The sequence below is a fragment of the Sitophilus oryzae genome, unplaced genomic scaffold, assembly GCF_002938485.1.
Source record: "Sitophilus oryzae breed Bouriz unplaced genomic scaffold, Soryzae_2.0 scaffold_1000_pilon_pilon, whole genome shotgun sequence".
Classification (NCBI taxonomy): domain Eukaryota; kingdom Metazoa; phylum Arthropoda; class Insecta; order Coleoptera; family Curculionidae; genus Sitophilus; species Sitophilus oryzae.
Window position 1 is genome coordinate 865698 of NW_022145617.1, and position 21967 is coordinate 887664.

General features: G+C 35.0%; 2 protein-coding genes across 4 annotated transcripts in view; one reads left to right on the forward strand and one right to left on the reverse strand.

Moving 5' to 3' along the window:
• The window catches only part of LOC115876133 (trichoplein keratin filament-binding protein), a 127519-nt gene that overhangs the window by 88163 nt on the left and 17389 nt on the right, over positions 1-21967 (reverse strand). The gene's annotated exons all lie outside the window — the stretch shown is intronic.
• The window catches only part of LOC115875956 (glutamic acid-rich protein), a 67063-nt gene that overhangs the window by 28177 nt on the left and 16919 nt on the right, over positions 1-21967 (forward strand). For 2 of the 3 annotated variants that reach the window (XM_030891604.1, XM_030891689.1), the window contains exons 3-7: positions 1528-1623; positions 5446-5520; positions 7752-7882; positions 19148-19261; positions 19645-19665. In XM_030891604.1, the coding sequence (XP_030747464.1) occupies positions 1528-1623; positions 5446-5520; positions 7752-7882; positions 19148-19261; positions 19645-19665 (437 nt within the window). The remainder of the gene's footprint in view (positions 1-1527; positions 1624-5445; positions 5521-7751; positions 7883-19147; positions 19262-19644; positions 19666-21967) is intronic. The other variant, XM_030891767.1, reaches the window with a different exon arrangement.

The window sequence follows — 21967 nt, forward strand, 5'->3', positions numbered from 1 at the left end:
CTATTTGGTCATCGAAACTGCGCGATCTGGATTTTAACGTGTAAGACAGTGATGTAGACAGCTCAATGGAAAATCAAATGTATTAAAAAGAGATAAAAATTGGGTCAATACATTTCTTCTATACGATTGCCGGATTTTGCATCAAAATTTCAAACCGCACAAGAAGGTGTTTACGAAAAATCTTGCATCTAGGGTTGGAACTTGATTTTTCACAATAACTTACTCATTTTACTACAGCTGTACTAGATTATATTTAGCTTAGATATATTATCTTAATTTCAGTAGTATAAATGAAAGTTCTTAAAATAGCTTATATTTTTCTACGCACATTTTCCTACAAATGTAAAAAAGCGGCAACACTGTAGGCCTCTTTTGATTTTGTCTCTCTGTCTGTCAACCGGTCATTTATATTTATCTATGCTCTGTCACACGCATTAAAATCCACACCACATAGTTTAGATGATCAGCAGGGTATATTACGATCAAAGCCGATCGATACAGCAGCTTACTGAAAATTTGACGTGACATTCAATTTTAAAACTATAACATTCAAAGCAGTTAAAATAAAAAAGAACAAAGAATAACTAAAATAATAAGAAAAATATAAGAATATAAAAACTACACCGAATAAAGGTGCCACGCTAAAATAAAAAGCTACTTATAATGATTTACCAAGATAAATTTGGTTTACCTTCTATATAGCCAGTATTAACTCAGATGTGTGTCATTAGTATTGAATTATTAATAGTAGGACATCTGATTCCAAGTTCGGCTATCTATAAATAAGACAATTTAATTTTAGATGTTGATAAAAGTCGGTTGTATTTATTTTAATTTGATACACGAATTTTCAAGTTTCATATAATGCAAAAAATAGTGGTTGCATGATTCGCATGGATTAAATTTTATTTTACTGACTTGGTTACTAAAATTGTTAAAACAATATATTATTAGTTAAGAAAGATAAGTTATAATAATTATTTCATAACGAAAAATATCAGATACGCTACTGAAATATCTAAATTGACGTATCCTAATTATTTTTGACAAGTTGTAAATAAAAGCGAAAATGCAAGAAAAATGTTCTAATTAGATATGATAATTACCTAGTTAATTCTAAGTAGAATTTCATAATGCAGGTTTACTACACGTGACGTAATATACAGTAACTTGACCGTGAAAATTGTTCCCTTATTTATCTCGAATTTTGACCAAGATCTAGCACGCTATAACTATTTTACTGCCATTTTCTGGAATTCGCAATAATATCACTGTTAATGTAAGTTCTAACAAAATATCGTTCTAGATTTACTACCTCTTAACAAAACCAATTATTGTAGAATAAATAATAAATATCTTAAAGGCGGAAAAACATCTTTAAGTTTGTTATTTTTACAGAATATTAACCTCTTTTAAATAAGTATCTTGTTTTTTAAGTATGGTGCTATATTATTATGGAATATTGTGATTTAAAAAAATAAATAACCTTCATTTGGCTTATTCCATAATTTAATTTTATTGTTACAGCTAAAGTACAACTAAGGAAGGTCCATAGAGATTCAGACGATGATGATGATATTGACCTCGAAGAGCTCTTATTAGAAGAAAAAGATACTGTATTAGGTAACGGTAAAACTTGTATTTTAATTTAATAATATAATCATTCTATAGATAATACCAAATAAACTTTTAGTCACGTTATTAAGCTTGACCGGCACAGCGCCACAGTGCTTCGTCCCATGGACAAAAATCAAAAAATAAGTTAAAATTTACTAATATCTGAATATATAATTTTATGCTTATAGCAATGTTCAACCATCCTGTATATTATTTTTCATAAACAGCGTTTTTGTTAGCAAATATTTTCACTAAAAATAAATTTTGCGATCATTATCTCATCAGTGAAAAGAATAACATTCATAGTAGTTCTGTATATTATGGAGTTAAACGGGTACGTACTTAATTGAAAGCCACTATGGATATTGTTAAACAAGGTATGTACTTTAAATTTATTTCTAAACAAGTTCGTGATTGTTTAGTTTTTATTTATTTTTTAAGATGATTCTTAAATGGGTATAAAAATTTTAAGTTTTCAAAAAGGCATTTAAAAAAAACATATCAAAACATATCGTATATATTGAATATTTTGTTGCCATATTCATACACTTTTAATTTTAGTATAGTTCACCTGCGTCTGCTTGTGACGAACTTTATTTTATAATACTTTTCAGATGGAGTAAAATTGATAAGCAATGCCGATCTGGCTAATACTTGGCTTGATCATAAGGACAAGAACTCGAAATTATTTGTATTTCAAAAAATATGTTCTTATTAGATATTGATGAACCTTCCAGTCAAATGAGACACCACTTGTGCCTGAAAAAGTCCACTATGTTGGAGCGAAACGTCGCATAAAAAAGTGTCCATCTTTCAATTTATTATAAAATCTCATACCCAAGAAAAGGAAAAAATAATATATGGATATGGTCTATTAAAGAGGTAACTATTAACATCCGAACCCCTCATACCGACAAAATGAACAGTAACAACGCGAAAAAGTAACATATTAGAAAATGATGTACAGAAATATTGTCGCGACCTAGCTGGGGGTTGTTTGCTAGGGTCGCTATACCAGGTTCTCTCTCTCAATCAAAACAACCACTGAATAAAATATTCATTTATTTAATATAAAGTTCACAGTATAATACAATTTTGGGGAATGCCAAGACTTAATGGTTTAGTTAACTAAGTACTTACAGGAACATCTTCAGTCTGCGCTGTCTTCTACTAACGGACTGATAACGCGAATTACTGACTGTATAATACGACTCACATCGATAGACTAACCAACTCCCCTGTCCTCAGCACACCATTTTATATTTTTCCGCTCGTCCCAATTATCGGCGGGTACGTGCTCAAAAATCTCCTTTGTATATTTCCAGCACCGATATTTAGTACGAGCTAGCCCTGAAACATCACGCTTACATCGACCTGATTTTAATTGTTTAATTAACAATGTTTATTATAAGAACATATTCAGGACAACGTATACGCGAACGATTCCCTTGAATCCACATCAAATTGGTTTACTAGAATTATATTTTACATGATTTTTCCCAATTTGATGTAAACCCAAGTTGGCCTATATTTAAGTCTTGACAATATCTTATATGTGAGGATACTTCAACTACCTGTGATTTGGATACTATAAATTTGGAAGATTCTGTCAGCAGTGATTCTTCTGAATCAGAGTAGTTACGATCTATGCATTTTGTTGTCCTAAAGTAAATTTATAGTATCTTAAGTTTTTTTTAATTAAATATAACATTAATGTTTCTTTTTCATTAAAGAAAAACATTTTTATCTTATATTAGGCTTATATTGTAGGAATCATGTTCTAATGTTATTTCAATTCTTTTTTATCACAGGAATTTATTTAATACTTACACCGTTTTCATACTATAACTTATTATTTGCTTAGATGGAACACAGCTCCAACATTATTATTATTTATAAGATTTTTTTTTCATAAACGTGGGACTAAGAACATCATCATTTAGTACAATGAGAGTACTCATCATTTGTGTCAAATAAACCTAGTTTGAATAAATTGCTTACAATAAAAGAGAAGTTTTGGATTTTTGTCCTCTAGAGCCATATGTTCGAAGCACTGTGCAGCGTCGCCCACTTTTGCATATTTTCTTTTAATCAAAATATTTTAAGAAACAAAAATAAATTAATTATAAATATGTATATAAACAGTTATTATTTACATCAACAAAAACTCACTTCCTTAACAGCACTTAAGGGACATAAAGGGCTATAACTACCGCTTTCCCGTTCAAAATATTCTAATAAGGTTGCGATGAGTTTTTTACAAATTAAACTAATCTTGTACCACTTCGTACTAAATGAGATTCTAAAAAGAACACTGTTTGACGACAAGATCTGCTAGTAAATATTTTGAAGCTTAAAGTATCACAACACAATTCATTTAAACCAAAAACTCGTAACACAAAACTAAAGTGTCAAAACAAATGACATTGTCAGAAAATAAATAAATAAATAAATGTGGCAATTTGACATTTTTTACAGCAGAGCTACCACCTGAATCCCCAGCGCAAAAATTAAATTCTAGTTAGTCAGCCCGGCGCCGATTATCTCTATGGTTGGCAACAATTAATTTAAAAATCGCGCCCTCGATTACGTAACTAAAAGTTTAATTGGTATAGCTTATATATAAATATTGTTTATTACAACTCAATTGCTTGCAAACTAAACCAACAATGAACAAGATTCTATTAAATATACAAATACAAAAAAATCCATTGTTGATATGATATCACTGATATCAGTTAACAAACAGCTAACAAAGTTTTAAAAAAATGCTAGTCACATACTTTAAAATTATGAACAAATCCTAAATATCAGAAGTACGGATTTAAGAATCTACGTATTCACCATACGATCGAAAAAAACGTCAAAGGCGGCTGGGGAATGACAATCGATGATAATTTTGGCCAGGTCAAGCCCTAGACGTCATTTACTTGGGCCGTACTCTTCTTTATTTTTTAATGGCGCTCTATTGCCACTTGGCCTTAAGAAGATTGTAATTTATCTTCATATGTATTGAGTAAAAATTATTTTTAAATGATGTGGTTTAAAATTTGAGTAAAAATAACTTTTTGGAAATAGATTTGTAAATCTAGAAAGGGGGTCTATCCTTTTTAATCTTTCTATAATTAGTGTTCATTTTTAACAAGTTTTATGTCAATTTTTAGTAACTGACGCATGACGTCTAGAGACTGACCTCGCCAAAATGATCATCAATTGTCATTCCCCAGTTGTCTTTGACGCCGTTTTTTTTTCGATTATACGGTACTTATACGTATAATTTACCTAAATTGTTGAGTTCAATTACGAAATAATACAAAACTTCAATAACAACAGAAAGTCAATAACGATTTTAAGTATTTAAAAGGATTTTTTTAACATAAGAAATAATTTTTGTAATTATTTATTTAATTAATAATATTTATTATTTATTGACAATAATCAAAAAAATAATAAAATTATAGGTGTATGACAATTCATAAAGTGACCACAAATATATAAATGTTATGTTAAATGTAAAAAGTTAAAAATGTTTTGAAACTAAACCTTTTTTATGTTCAAACATAAACTGACTTTAAATCAATAATCAATCAATTACCATGATCCAAAATCTTAAAACGTTATTAAATTACTAAAACTGAATTTTGTAAAGTAATTGTACATATTTTTGTGTGAACTAATTGTGCTTTATTTTATATAGCTTATCTAAGTTTATTGAATCTACTAATAATAAAGATAAAACTTTATATACTAACAAATAGGTACTTGACATCGCTGTAAAAATGATATAAGCTTTAAATTAAAACCAAATTCTATTGGTGTTATTTGCAGAACCAGTTCAGTTGAGAAAGGTGAAAAAGCCAGAAAGGGAGAGTTTTAGGAAAGAAAAAGAAAACAATCCTTTAGGTAACTATATAAATAAGTCTTCAACACAAATATATAAAATTGTCAATAATAAAAAAATACATTTAATGAAATATTATAGAACATAATACAATGTATATATAATTAATTAATATATTATGTATACATAGTATGTCGGCGCCAAAGAGTGAAATTCGCCATTCCCTGAAATGCCTAGTCAAATCACGTATCGCTGGAAAACAGCATAATTGATTAATTTGTTCATCTACTACATTTGACTAATATTACCCTGCAATTACGCAATATTTCAGTGAAATGCAAATGTAATGAAATTAACCAAATAATTTAAGCGGCCCTGTTTTGAATGATTTTGAAACTTCTCTACTCACAATATTTAATTATAAATCATTAATAGAGTTTAATTAGTAAGTATATTAATTGACTATACTATACCATGTAAATATGTATATATATAGAAGTAATATATAATGTAATACAGTTTATTATGAAGCCAAAACGGCAATAAAACGTGAGTATTTACTAGGCTCAAAAATATATTAATAATTTAACTATATAATACAAACTATTAATAGACTTGACAACAAAGGCTGGAAGTTAGCCAATAGAAATCAACAAGTGCAGTTTATCAAAACTTAATATTTCATCGGTTTCAGATGTAAATACTGGTGTCTATTTTTTATAGGTTACGTTGTACGTCCTGTGAGTGGGAGTGTTGTCCGATTTTGGACGCGATCGGTCAATGTGGTTACTTTTACGTAAATTTCTTTATATGTCGCCAAAAATAGAGAATTTGGTTGCTTAACAATTTAAATTGTAAAACGTCAGCATTTACCTTTAATGTCAGTTACACATGACGCCTTAAAATTTTTCATGGATAAGTTCTGTGTAATTTATTCTAGAGCAGTGATGGCGAACCTTCAAAGCAAAAAAATTTCATAATTCAAATATTTATCTCTCATAACCGAGAGAGTTGGTTAACAATAATATTATTACTTAGAAAAAAAATATTAAAAATTAATTATTTTATTATTATTTATTATTTTAAAATTTTAAGGTAACTTTTTTTCGTTCTGTAGATTTTAAGTGTAGATTATAGCACTTAATCCGGTGCCTCTCAATTTTTTTAAAATAAATAAATAAATAAATTACTTAGAGACTGTATTCTGAGTTATAACTCGAGAAAGGGGAACGCTATACAGGGTGAGTCTTAAATAAGCGCAAATATTTTTAGGGGTAGTATATTTCGACCCCAGGAACACGTCTATGAGGTTTTTTTGGCAAAAAAGATGTTAAAAATCGTGCATATTCTTTGAAATTGTCTTGTATATTTTAGAAAACTTTTTAGAAGTGCGCGTTCGCCGCAAATTTTTCCACGGTATAATTTCTTAATATCTGACTAATATTACTATGGTTACGACACTGAAAGGGATGCAAATACAGAACAAATCCGGTGGCTCTCAAAATTTTTTAAAAATAAATTTTCGTAACCTGAAAGCAAAGAAATTCCTTAAAAATAGTTTTTGTACTGAATATACAGGGTGAGTCTTAAATAAGTGCAAATATTTTTAGAGGTGGTATATTTCGACCCCAGAAACACGATTATGAAGTTTTTTTCGGGAAAAAAAATTGAAAAATTGGAATTTTTTGAAAAAAAAATTGGGAATTTTTTTTTTAGTTTTTAGTTAAAAACGTAATTTCTTGATAATATGGCCAAGTAGTGGATTAAAAAAATTACAAGAAAGAAAACCCAGAAAAGATCCAGTGATTCTAAAAATTTAAGCAAAAAATCATTTTTTTTGGAAATTTTCAAAGTAACTCCGTTATTTGGGACTTACTTGAAAAACGGTGAAGAGAAAATATATTTTTTTTAACGAGATCTAGTAGCCCTGAAAATATTTGCACTTATTTAAGATTCACCCTGTATAATATAATATAAAATTAATATTTGAGTAATTAACTTACGTTTTTTTTAATATTTCTTTTTTTTTTAGTCTTTAAGTCCAGAAGTTGATCTTTACCATGTTCAATTAAAGCTGGTACAACTTCTGGACTTTAGAAAGAGGTCAAAAAGACAAACAATTTAACTAAAATTTGATGAGAAAATCATCAGAATGGGCCTACTAGAACAAAATATATTGAAGTTAAAAATACACGAAAATTTTTAGGGAACCTCTTTTTTCGTTCTGTAGATTTTAAGTGTAGATTATAGCACCCCTAATATCTGATCTATAAATAATATAAATCTGCTACAGCCGGTGTTAAATTAAGAAAGACTTCGGTACAAACGAAAGAACCACAACAAAATGGAGAAGAAAAAGAAAGTTTCTTCGTTAAACCACAACTTAAGCCAGTGCCACAGAAAGAGAAAACCCCACCCAAAAAGGTAAGCGTAAAATATACATATAGATAAAGTGACCTGATGTCCTTTTTTTATTATTGTTACGTTTTTCGTCGGTTCCGTGTGGATAGAAAGTCACAATTTATTTAAACACTATTTATTTAACACTAATTAACAAAAATAATAACGATAAAAGACTTATAGAACTATTTACAAACGATTTATAACTAAGAATTTATTTTGAATTTTAGCGCGTCAACTGTATATTTATAACTGCCCTCTCTAGGCCACTGCCGCCGGCTTTATACCGACAGGTAAAAGAAATCTAGAATAGTCCAAAGATCGTTAGGCGCATAGAGAAGGTTTTCGAATGTTCTCGTATGTACGCGTCCATTCTAGTGGGTCTCGATTCTTCTCGAACGAATGAATCATTGCGGTGTCTATGCGATGTTAAGGTCATCCGAGGGCGGGCCATATTGTGAGGTTAGGGTCGAGTCCACACCGGCTCGCAACACTGCCCCTTCTTAGGCACATGCTCGTCCCGAGATGTATACGGTGAATGAAGGTATTTGCAAAGCTGGCCCCTGGTACATTGCGAAGTCTGGTAGAAATAGCAGTCTACAGTTTTCTCTCCCGATCTCAGCTTTGGGTTGTAGCAGCAAACGAGGATCTCGATTCCCGTAAATCTGAACAAGACTTCAATCATGTTCCGGATTGTACGCCAACTCAAACCATCGAGTCCACACGCCAGCTTCGGAATGGCTAATCGTGCAATGTTGTTGTTTAGCAGGGCTTCTCTCAGTTCAATCAGGGTCTTCCATAGATTGAGATAAGTCGGCTTACTCGGGGACCATTCCTTGGTGACCAGGTAGAAGATGTGCCTTGCTTGACCATGTGCATTGTCGGTTAGCCTCAAGACGCTTCCAACCTCTGGATCCTGTCGGCGTAGTTCTCCGACACGCCCAAACTTCTCATTGAACGTCGCAGCGATTCCTCTGGACATCCGCAAATCTCGAGCCACACAATGAGCGAGCGAATAATCAGGAGGCACGGAAAAGAGGTCTCGTTGATCTTCTTTGGTTACACCATAGCGAGCCTTCTCACTGCTGTTGTATCGGGCCATGAAATCGTCAAAGGACATCTCCGAATCAGGGGGATCAAAGCTGCAGGTTCTCACGGTCCCAGCACGATCTTCTATTTCGCCTTGGTAGGGGCTCAAACGGTTGAAATGGACTACCCTCGGTTTTCCTTTTGGCAATTTTCTGATACGGTATACGACGTCATTAATTCTATCCATGACTTCGTATGGCCCTTCCCACGAGGATTGTAGCTTCGGAGATAACCCACGACGTCTCTGCGGGTTATATAGCCACACCAACTTCCCTGGTTGGTATCCTCCATGCTCAGCTTGAATGTCGTAGTGTTCCTTCATTCGGTCACTAGCACTTTGAATATTTAGGCGGACTCTCTGATGAATGTCGTCCATCCTTTGACGTAGTGTGTGGACATAATCTTCTCCGGCGACTTCTTCTCCCGGTCGGCAACCAAATTTCAGATCACAGGGTAGGCGCACTTCCCGTCCCATAACGATGCTGGCTGGAGTTTGCCCTGTAGATTCTTGGACGGATGAACGGTAGGCCAACAGGAACAGGTGAAGAAATTTGTCCCAGTCTCTTTGGTGGTCAGAGACTACTTTGGCCAGATAACGGTTGATAGTTCTGTTCATGCGTTCAACCATCCCATCGGATTGTGGATGTAGAGCAGTCGTCCTGGTCTTGCGGATGTTCAGGACTTCACAGACGCCTTGGAACAGATTGGACTCAAAGTTTCTTCCCTGATCTGAATGAAGCTCCATGGGAACACCAAACCTGCAGATCCATTCTTTAACAAGGGCATCAGCAATCGTGGACGCTTCTTGATTTGGCAACGCGTAGGCCTCGACCCATTTGCTGAAGTAATCCATTACTACCACAATGTATTTGTTGCCATCGTTCGTCTCCGGGAAAGGACCAGCCACGTCGATCGCTATTCGTTCGAAGGGACTACCAACATTGTACTGGCGCATAGGGGCTTTACCACGCTTTTGTGGCCCATTAATGGCTGCGCAAATGTCACATTTCTTACACCAGGCCCTCACATCTTCTTTGCAGTTCACCCAGTAGAACCGTTCACGCAGCTTGCCAAGTGTCTTGGTAACACCAAGATGTCTCCGCTGGTTCCATTGTGAACTTCCTCCAAGACTTCTGGGACCCTCTTCTTTGGAATGACGATCTGCCTTCTCTCTTCTTGTCCCTCCGGTCTCTCGATCACACGGCGAAGTAGTCCGTTATCTATTACCAAGGAATTCCACTGGGCCCAGTACGACTTTACGTTCGGCGAATATCTGCAAACTTCTTCCCACGTTGGTCTTTGGCCTGTGTTTTTCCAGTTAATTACTAAACCTAATTCTGGGTCACTGGTTTGGTCATTTGCAAGATCTTCGGGTTGCCAACTATCATTAACCACAGTTGTTCTTAGGAGTTTCACTTCTTTCTCTTCAGCTCGGGAGCAATGCTTACAGTCCTTAGCGCAAGGTCTCCTGGAAAGTGCGTCGGCATTCCGATGGATTGCCCCAGCTCGATGTTCTGTGTCGAAGTCAAATTCTTGTAATCGTTCAATCCATCTAGCTACCTGCCCTTCAGGATTCTTAAATTGCAACAGCCATTTCAAAGCAGCATGGTCTGTTCTTAACAAGAACTTTCTTCCATAGAGATACTCTTGTAGAAGTGTTCCACTGCTTTAACTACTGCTAGTAATTCTCGTCTGGTTACACAGTAGTTCCTTTCCGGTTTTGACAAGGTCTTACTAAAATAACCAATGACTTTTTCTTGACCATCCTGGATCTGAGACAGAACAGCGCCTAACGCAACATTGCTAGCGTCGGTTCCAATATAAAGTTTCCGTTGCCAAGAGGGTAGCTAAGTATGGGCGCACTAGTCAGGGCCTTCTTCAATTTTCGGAATGCCTCGTCAGAATCTGAGTCCCAAGAGAAACGCCTCTCGCCTTCGGTAAGTCTGGTCAATGGTTTTGCGATGGTGGCAAAACCCCTGTACATAGCGGCGATAGTATGTGCATAGTCCCAAAAAGCTTCGTAGTTCATGTTTATCTTTAGGTATCGGCCACTCTTCCACTGTCTTGGTCTTCTGTGGATCTACCGCAACTCCTTGGGAAGAGACTACATGGCCCAAGTAGTGTACCTTTTCTTGACACAGATGACATTTCTTGGGGCTAAGTTTCAAACCAGAGCTCCCTAGTCGCTTGAAAACTTCTTCCAAATTCTTCAGATGATCGTCAAAGGATTTCCCAACCACTATGATGTCATCCAGGTACACTAAACAGGTAGTCCAGGATAGTCCCTTTAACACAGACTCCATTAGTCTCTCAAAGGTAGCTGGCGCGTTGCACAATCCAAAAGGCATGACGGTAAATTGCCACAGTCCGGAGCCCACCGAGAACGCTGTCTTCTCTCTGTCTTTCGGCGCCATGTCGACTTGCCAATATCCACTCTTCAGATCTAACGTAGAGAATATCGTTGACCCCGCCAGCGTGTCTAGAGTATCGTCTATCCTCGGCAGGGGATAACTATCCTTCTTGGTAACATTATTGAGCTGCCGATAATCAACACAGAACCTGGTGGTACCGTCTTTCTTCTTTACTAGTACTACCGGCGATGTCCACGGGCTGTTAGATGGTTCGATGACACCCTCTTCTTTCATTTCTCGAAGGATTTTATCAGCTTCTTCACGTTTGGCGAGCGGAAGTCTTCTCGGATTTTGTTTGATTGGTCGTGCATCTCCGGTATCAATTTTGTGTTGTACTAAATTGGTACGACCTCTCTGTCCTGCTTCTCCTTTATCAAACACATCTTGATACTTGATTATCAGGTTTCTCAATTTTCTTCTATTTTCGGGAGATAATCCTTTAACGTTTACTAACTCCTTCACCATTTTGTCCGGAATTTTTGAAGTCGAAACTTTGGAGGCTTCCACGCTTCGAACGACTGAGGAGACCGAACAACAGTACCCTAAGAGGGTTCCCTTCTTCAAGGATACAGAATAATAATTCGTGTTCATTACTCTCACCGGTACAGTTTTCTTCGCTCGTAGCAGGGCTTTTCCAACAGCGATCCCTCGTCCTATTTCGCTGTCATGGTTCCTTGGCTCCAACAGAATAATACTCCCATTATTCATTTTACCTTCTAGGCAACCATCCAAAAATATCTCACAGCGCTCAGGGATCGAAACATCTTCTGCTACCACCACGCGAAGCGTCTCCTCACATTTTCGATGCAGAACCACTTCTTCTTCATTTATTTTCAAAATTCCTTGTTTGAGGTTTAGCTCAAAACCTCTAGTGGTCATGATGTCCATTCCGAGAATAAGTTCATCTTCGATGTCTGCTACTAACACTGGATGTTCAAAACTGGTGCTCCCAATAACAAAATTAAGGTTTACTTCTCCATGGACAGCAGCGGAGCCCCCCGTGGCAGTACAATGTAGTCGCCATTGTGTTGTTTTAACCTTCTTCGATGTTTTAAGAATGTCCGGTCTGATGATAGTTTTTCGTCGCACCTGTATCCAACAGCATGGTCCGGAACTCTCATCAACAAAACCATCCACAAAATGCTGTTGAATTTGTGTTGTAGCGAGGCGACTTGAGCAGTTTTCGTTAGCATGTTGGGTACAGGTCGACGTGTGCCCCTTCATTTCGACCCTTAGTAGTTTTCCGACCTCGGCGAAGCCGGTTCTTCGTTCTTCTCCCTTACAACGGCTTCGCACGTGTCCCACCTGTCCGCAGTTCCAGCAACGAATCGGTCCCTTCTTGCCCATGTACTGGTCCATTACCTTCCGAACAATCCCTTCCACGGATTCGTCGGAACATTCGTCGATGGCCCGTACTTCTTCCTAAAGACCGAGAACTTTGTTTCGCGGCCTCAAATTCTAGGGCACGTGCTAAAGCATCCACCAAGTGCGTTGGGTGGGCTAGGAGAAGTGCTTGTCTTGTCTCGTTGTCACGTAAGCCGTCGGAGAGTGCCTGTACTGCCAACCGCTCCATAACATTCTCTGGCGTAGCAGGGTACGCAAGGCGAACGAGGCGAGGCTACGTCGGCTTCAAACTCCTGCAGAGACTCATTTGACTTTTTGAATGCGATTTTTAGCTGGGAATGATAGACATGTTCCAAATGAGCTTGGCCGTACCTCATTTCTAAATGTCGTACCAATTGCTGATAATCTCCCTGTTCCGATGGTGACAATGTCTGCAGGATATCAGTCGCATCTCCTCGCAGTGCGACAGTCAAAGCGGTAGCCTTTTCAGCGATTGTCCATCCGTTCGCTCTCGCAGCGGTCTCAAACTGGCAAAAATAATTGGCCCAAGCGGTTTTTCCGTCAAACTGTGGAGGCTTAATAACTGACTTTGAGATATACTTATTTTCGACTAGTTTCTGTGCCTCCGATGTTTCTTGACATTTTGGTGAATTTGCCTTTGCTATTTCTTGTTTTAAAATTTCGATTTTTTTATTTACATCGTCCTCAATTTGTGTTATTTTGTCTTGTAGCTCCGTAGAATTCTTTATAATCTTTTCTTCTAATTCCCTGGAATTTTCTGTTATCTTTTCTTCTAAATTAAGTATTTTATTATTAAAGCTGGCCTGTATGTCTTTAGAATTTTCTGCGATCTTATCTTCTAAAATATTAATTTTATCACTGATTTTCTCTCTAAATTAACTTCCAAGTCAATTATTTTACTATTCAAATTGTTCAAGTTGTCGTCTAATTTTTGAGAATTCTCTGTCATTTTATCATTCAAACTGTCTTCTAATTTTTGTAAGGACTAGTCAAGGTCACCTTCCAACTCAAAGCAAAATGTGTCAGAATCCTCACTTTCCTCCACCAAAACGTCTCAGTCTAGCTTGCAAAATGCTTTTCTTACCATCTGTCTCGCACTCTCTCTCTTCCAGTATACATTTTAATTCCGACACTTTCAAGTCTTTCAACAATTTTTTCGGAGCCATTGTCTGTCTTTTTATTTTCCTAGTCTATCACACACGCCACACTTGACACCAATTGTTACGTTTTTTCGTCGGTTCCGTGTGGATAGAAAGTCACAATTTATTTAAACACTATTTATTTAACACTAATTAACAAAAACAATAACGATAAAAGACTTATAGAACTATTTACAAACGATTTATAACTAAGAATTTATTTTGAATTTTAGCGCGTCAACTGTATATTTTTAACTGCCCTCTCTAGGCCACTGCCGCCGGCTTTTATACCGACAGGTAAAAGAAATCTAGAATAGTCCAAAGATCGTTAGGCGCATAGAGAAGGTTTTCGAATGTTCTCGTATGTACGCGTCCATTCTAGTGGGTCTCGATTCTTCTCGAACGAATGAATCATTGCGGTGTCTATGCGATGTTAAGGTCATCCGAGGGCGGGCCATATTGTGAGGTTAGGTCGAGTCCACACCGGCTCGCAACATTATATTTGGAAGCTCTTGGTTCATGCAATAACGTGGTAATACGTGGTCATTTGACATGTGCTCCGTCCAATACATCTTCAGTATCCGACGAAATAACTACATTTAAAAGGATTCTATCTTCCTAATCCTAGTCTCTTTCAGGGTCTTGGGTTCAATTCCATATAATAGCACAGAATAAGCAGCACTTGGACCATACGATATCGGATTTTCAATGTTATGTCTTATTAGAGAGATTACAAAAGAATCATTGTTTAATTTTGAGGAATGTGCTATCGCCTATTCTGGCGTTAATCTCTACATCCTGATCCAAAACTTCAGTAATCCAACATCCAAGATACTTGAATTTAACTACTTGGTCTATGGCATTCTGGTTTAAATACTTAGTAGGGAACCTTCGCTATAAGCTGATATAGTCTGTAAAACGAATAACTTTGAATTTGACAGTTCCCGCGGGCTTTTCTAGTGTTAATTTTATTAGGTTATCAACTTGCGGCCATGCTGACGCAATGCCGTCTCTAATAGAATAGCCTCAGAGCGAGATTTATGACGTCACGCTAGTTAGATACTACGGATTAATAAGTATGTTGTAGAATACATGGAAAACATAATTATTCCTCGTATTTTTGGTTTGTATTTTAAAAATGATATAGTTTACATGAAATATACACAATATACAGTTAATAAATACAATATATATATATATACCTATTTATAGTAATAAATACTTTGGCAGATAAACTATAAACCATACAAATACAGCAAATGTTTTACAATATGGCTGAAATCGTACTCCATAGTCAATGTAGATAGTTTTTGTGTTAAGAATAATAATTTAAAAAAATATGTGGTCATCTTTTGACAAGTTTATATTAGTTTATTAATTGCAGTAAACATTATAATATATAAATAAATTTTGTGATTGCAAATAATAATACACTATTAGTAGATATTGAATGTTTTTGTTAAATTAGATCGATTTTCAAACCCCAAAATTTAAAATATATTTTACATTTTACCCAATATTTGTATATTGTAAAACATTTGCTGCATTTGTATGGTTCATAGTTTATTTGCCAAAGTATCTATTACTATAAATAGGTATATATTATATTGTATTTATTAACTGTATATTATGTATATTTCATGTAAACTATATCATTTTTAAAAATACAAACCAAAATACGAGGAATGATTACGTTTTCAATGTATTCTACAACATATTTATTAACCGTAGTATCTAACTAGCGTGACGTCATAGATCTCGCTCTGTGGCTGTTCTATTAGAGACGGCATTGGTCTAATATTTAGAAATGTCAAAAGCTGATGACATTTTACTTTTTGTCAATTATGACATTTTCGTTTGATTTTTGCAAGAAGAGGAAGAACTGTCACTTGTTTTATTATTTTCCTTTTCTATTTCACGAAAGTAAAAAGAGTTACCTATCTGATTCGTTCAGGCCCTCAATTTAAAGAATATCAGTCATTTTTTTGATAGAGGGATTTTATATTTGCCATGTTGGTAAAAAATAACGGTCAAAATTCAAAGTTATTCATTTTATAGACTATATAACAGGATCATCAGCGTATCCTTATGCTGTTTTAAGATCTCCCCGTTTACTTTAACACCCAGTCCGCAGTCACGTACACACAGTCTATGAGTAAATCTCTTCAGAGTACATATTTAAAAAAAAGTTTCAATCTTCATTGATGAGACAGTGTCCTGTTAAAAACCCAGTGACAATTCGAAGATTGTTCTTACTCAAATCAATAAAAATCTTTGATTTTTCTCGGTCGTCTGGTTGGAGGATTTTCATTCCAGGTTACAGATGGAGTCTTCCAAGTTCTTGAGTTTCCACTTGGGAAGCAGAATGGTTCTGGTCCAGTTAGTAGAGCGATCGCTCCTTTTCTAGCTAGATCGTTTACTTTTTCATTACTTTATTTTCTTTGTCTAATTTTTTTCAGCTTCTGTAGACATTCTTTGACCAACGTCGAAATGTTGATTAATGAGTTGATCGCTCTTAAGACTGCTTGACTTTCAGATTCGATGGCTATTTCTTGTTTCCGTTAGTTTCCATCTAAGATAAGTTCCGCATTCCATCTTAACAGGAGCTATCTGATTCCAATACAGGTTTTCAATTTTTTTTTATGTATTCAAGTCTAGACTCTTTCTCTTCAAGATCTCAATTAATTTAGAATGTCGAACGCTTTCTTATAATCAATGAAGTATAAGTATATACAGGGTTTCTCCCCGTAGCCGTTCGTTAGAAGTTTTTGAGGTTAGGAAAAACTTAGAAGTTTGAAATTTTGAGACTTGGGGTTATTTAAAATTTCCTTTCATACAAAAATATTTTCAAGGTCATACCATTTCCGGTTACACCGGAAGTAGCCATTAACTTCCTTATTTTAAAGCGAACACCCTGTATATTATTTTATTTTTGGATTTCTAGGCAAATTTTATGATGAGTTTCATTACATTTCCCTATACCTATTTTCAACTGTTTCTCAGATATCTTGATTTATTTGAAAATTTTTACAGATTTACCCCTATTTTTAACAGTGGGTCTTTTACTCATTTTGAATTGGTGATAAACGCTTCTGCGGTAAACCGAAGCAGAGGACTAATACTTTCGAAGTCCATATTGACAACTGATTTATTGTATACAGGGTGTCCAAAATTTGATAACTGATTAGATTATTTTCAAACTCAGAAAAGTTCATTTTTACAAATGAGACACCCTGTATATTTTTCGATAGTTGGATGCAGAATTCAATTCTGCATCGATTTGCTATAACTTTCCCTATACCCATTTTCAAGGGTTTTCTTGTTAATCCTTATTTTTTATTTTAATTCAATTTTTGGCAGAATCGACAATATCGTTTGTGTTTTTTAAAATAAAATAACTATGTTAAAGTAACGAAACTGAATGTAATTCGAATATACGAACAAAACAGGAACAAAACAAAACTGAAATCATATAAAATATAACATAACATAACAAAACAAACGTATAACAGTAACGGTGAGGCATTAATTATTAACACTAGACGTTAGTTAGGTTAGGTTAGGTTGTATCCCTACCATAAACTTTCCCTATACCTGTTTTCAACGGTTTGGTTTGGGTTTTGAAGGACCCTGGAACTGGCCGCCACGGTCACCCTATTTAACGCCCCTCGATTTTTACCTCTGGGGGCGTATAAAAGAGCTGGTATACTCTACGCCTGTACGTACTATATTACATACGTACGAGTTATTAAACCGTATTAACTATGCGTTTACTAATCTATGCCCAGACGAAATCCGGAGATTTGTTTCGCAAGGAGTGCATCGCAAGAGTTATTCAATGTTTGAACGAAAATGGCGGTCACTTCGAACAATTTTTGTAATTATTGAGTTAACTTTTTTATTATTGTAGGGATACACTAACGTCGAGTGTTAATAATAATTAATGCCCCACCGTTACTGTTATACGTTTATTTTGCTATATTTTATACGTTTTCACTTTTGTTTTGTTCCTGTTTTGTTCGTATGTTCTAATTACATTCAATTTCATTACTTTAACTAAATTATTTTATTTAAAAAAAACACAAACGATATTGTCGATTCTGCCAAAAATTGAATTAAAGTAAAAAATACGGATTAACAAGAAAACCGTTGAAAATGGGTATAGGGAAAGTTATAGCAAATCGATGCAGAATTTAATTCTGCATCCAACTATCGAAAAATATACAGGGTGTCTCATTTGAAAAAATGAACTTTTCTGAGTTAATAATCTAATCAGTTATCAAATTTTGGACACCCTGTATGCAATAAATCAGTTGTCAATATGGACTTCGAAAGTATTAGTCCTCTGCTTCGGTTTACCGCAGAAGCGTTTATCACTGATTCAAAATGAGTAAAAGACCCACTGTTAAAAATAGGGGTAAATCTGTAAAAAATTTCAAATAAATCAAGATATCTGAGAAACAGTTGAAAATAGGTATAGGGAAACCCAATGAAACTCATCATAAACTTTTCTTAGAAATCCAAAAATAAAATAATATACAGGGTGTTTCATTTAAAATAAGGAAGTTAATGGCTACTTCCGGTTACACCGGAAACGGTATGACCTTGAAAATATTTTTATATGAAAGGAAATTTTAAATAACCCTAAGTCTCAAAATTTCAAACTTCTAAGTTTTTCCTAACTTTAAAAACTTCTAACGAACGGCTACCCTGTATATTTTGTCTTTCACTCGGTCTCAACATTCCTGTAATAGAATTATAAGGCTGCATAAAGCATCTCTGGTACCTATAATACCTTTCCTAAAACCAAAATGTTCGCCACCCATATCTTGTTCACATTAGTTATACAGGGTGTCCCAGAAATAAGTATATATAAGTATTTTAACTGGTAGTATAATTCAACCCCAGAAACACGCCTATGAGTTTTTTTCGCAAAAAAAAAATTAAAAATTCGAAATTTTTTGCAAAATATTTTGGATTTTTTTTTAGTTTTTAGTTAAAAAAGATAATTTCTTGATAATATGGCAACATAGGTATTAGATTAAATTTACAAGAAAGAAAATCCAAAAAAGATCCATCAGTGGTTCTCAAAATTTTAACAAAAAATTATTTTTTTTGGAAATTTTCAAAGCAAAATAACTCCGTTATTTGAACTTGAAAAACGATAAAGGGAAAATATGTTTCTTTTATCGAGAACTACCACCCCCTAAAATACTTGCACTTATTTCTGTGACACCCTGTATATTCTTAGCTGAATTATTTTTAAAAATAATATTTTGCCTTAGGATCACAAAATACACGACCTACCAAAATTGACGAGTGTAACTGATAGAAAACTACCGGAAAGGAAGCCATCGTTACTGAGGAGGGAAAGCTCGGATGAAGTGGAAATTGACAGAGTATGTATCACATTTTTCACTTAAAATCTGTATAATCGTAACTAACAATCACACACCACTGATAACATTAAATTTTTAATAAACGAATTTTTGAAATTCTATTCAGAGTATATATCTAACAATATTTTTAACGTTTTTTATTTATTTTCCCATTCCTTGTAACTAACCGTATACAGTTTACAAAACACTTTCACACTTACTACACCTACTACATGCTATACCTAAAAATCAACCAATCAGGCTATCAGATTTTTGATCGATCTATGCCTTATATATGTGACGTTTCTACTATAATCTGTTGTTCCTTCCTCCAGATCTCTGTGTGGATAACGCTAAAATGACCGATACAAATTGATAGATACTTTTTCTTTGTTGTTTTTCAGGAGGACAGGAATTTGATGAAGGTATGTAGGTTTTTCAGTTACTTTCTCAAGAGATAGCCCAGTGAGCATTTTATTCCTTTAAGGGAAATGTGTTCTAGGTGACGTCGTTGTTATGTTACCAGGACCATCTTTTGCCTAATATGAAGCAATAAAACGCAGATACGTAACTGTTCCCTAATGTTCCCTAAATGTGACAAAACTTTGCTCACTGGGAGAAAACATTTTTAAGAGATACAAAACATTTTTCCGAAAACTGGGTCATCCTGTATATAATAATAAAGGCAATCTATTAAAAATATTTTTTTACACTGATGACAACATACCGTGCTGGCAACTGTTACTCTTGGGTCGGTATTTACATGTGTGGAAGTAAATCGCATAGGGATCTTATTAAGTCGGAGTGAGAGAAATGCGACGGAGTGCTGTTGCGGCGTTGCCGGTACGCCTTTCCCTATCAAGTAAAGTAAAATCACGATCGCAAACCGCTTATTTTTAAAAGACTTTTTTTCGAAAAGATAACTAGATAAAATCATTAGAAATGTTTCTGAGCATCTGAAATGGAATTATAAGGATATCTTTAGGGTGTCATTTTTTTTATAACGAGAAAACGTCAGTAATCGCGATAATTTAAAAACTCAACTTTTTAACACATAACACGCCATAACTCAAGAAACACTTTAGATATTGAAACTTTTTTTATTTTGAAGATAAGATCTTTTACAATATGTTTCTTCTTCTATCTTCTTCTATCTTTCTCAGCCTGGTTCCATCCAGTGTTGGATATAGGCCTCTTCTAGGTTTTTCCATGCTTCGCGATCTCTAGCCAATCTTATCCATTGTCTTCCCGCCACTGCCCTGACGTCATCGACCCATCTCTTTTTTGGTCGGCCCATACTCCTGGTTGTTTCCCTAGGTCTCCATAGGATTACTTTTTGGGGCCATCGGTCTGAATCCTGTCTTGCCACATGTCCTATCCATTGCCACTTCAGACTTGCCACTCTTTTAACGACATCTATTAATTTTGTTTTTTGACGTATGTGGGTATTCCGTATTTTTTTCTCTAATATTGACTCCCAACATGATTCTTTCCATGGCTCTTTGTGCTACTCGTATTTGTTCTGCTGTTTTTCGAGTAATTGACATAGTCTCTAAGCCATACGTAAGCACAGGTAGAATGCAGCTGTCGTAAGCTTTTTTCTTTAGGTTCATGGGCACCTTTTTATCCTTGAAAATATTGCTCATATTTCCAAATGCTACCCATGCCAAATGGATCCTGCGTTTGATCTCCGTATTTTGGTTTTCCTTGCCCAGCTTGATTTTATGACCTAAATATATATATAATGGTCTACGTTTTCAATAATAACGTTGTCAACGGTAATGTTATGGATATTGTTGCTCATTATCTTGGTCTTTTTCAAATTCATTTTAAAGCCAATTTTCTGGGATTGTCATTTAGCTCATTTAGCATGGTGTTTAGTTCTTGAATGTCGGTGCTCAGCAAGACAATATCGTCTGCGAACCTCAGATGGCTAAGGTGTACCCCATCGATGTTTAGACCTCTATTTTCCCATTCTAATTTCTTGAAGACATTTTCCAGTGCCAGTGTAAATAACTTGGGAGAGATGGTATCTCCTTGTCTCACGCCCTTGCCGAGTAGTATTTTTTCTGTTTTGAGGTCATCATCTAATTTAACTTGGAAGGTTGCACTATCATAGATATTTTTAATAATGGAATAATATCTGGAATCAATTCTCGCGTCCTCCATTGCAGCTAGAAATGACCAGGTTTCGATGCTGTCAAAGGCTTTTTGGTAGTCTACAAAGGCCAAATGTAGAGGTATATTGTATTCTGTTGTTTTTTCAATGACTGTTTTAATTGTTTGTAGATGATCGATGGTACTAAAACCTTTTCGAAAGCCTCCCTGTTCTATGGGCTGATAGGAATCTAGTTTCGTAGACAGTCGGTTGTTGATAATCCTAGTGAAGAGCTTGTATAGATGCGAGAGAAGGCGTATTGGTCTATAATTCTCTATATTTGTAAAATCTCCTTATTTTGTATAATAGCACAACTTCTGCGTTTTTCCATGCATCCGGGATTCTACCCTCCATCAGACATTTATTTAACAATACTTCCACGGCATCCACTAATGGTTTTCCGCTCATCTTCAGCATTTCAGGTGTAATACGATCTTCTCCTGGGCTTTTGCCATTTTTTATTTGTTGAAGTGCGTATTTAATTTCTGTGGTTGATATTTCTAGCATCTCTTCTGATCCTACGTTTGTGATGTGTTTTTGTACTCTATCTTTGTTTGGTATAACAGACT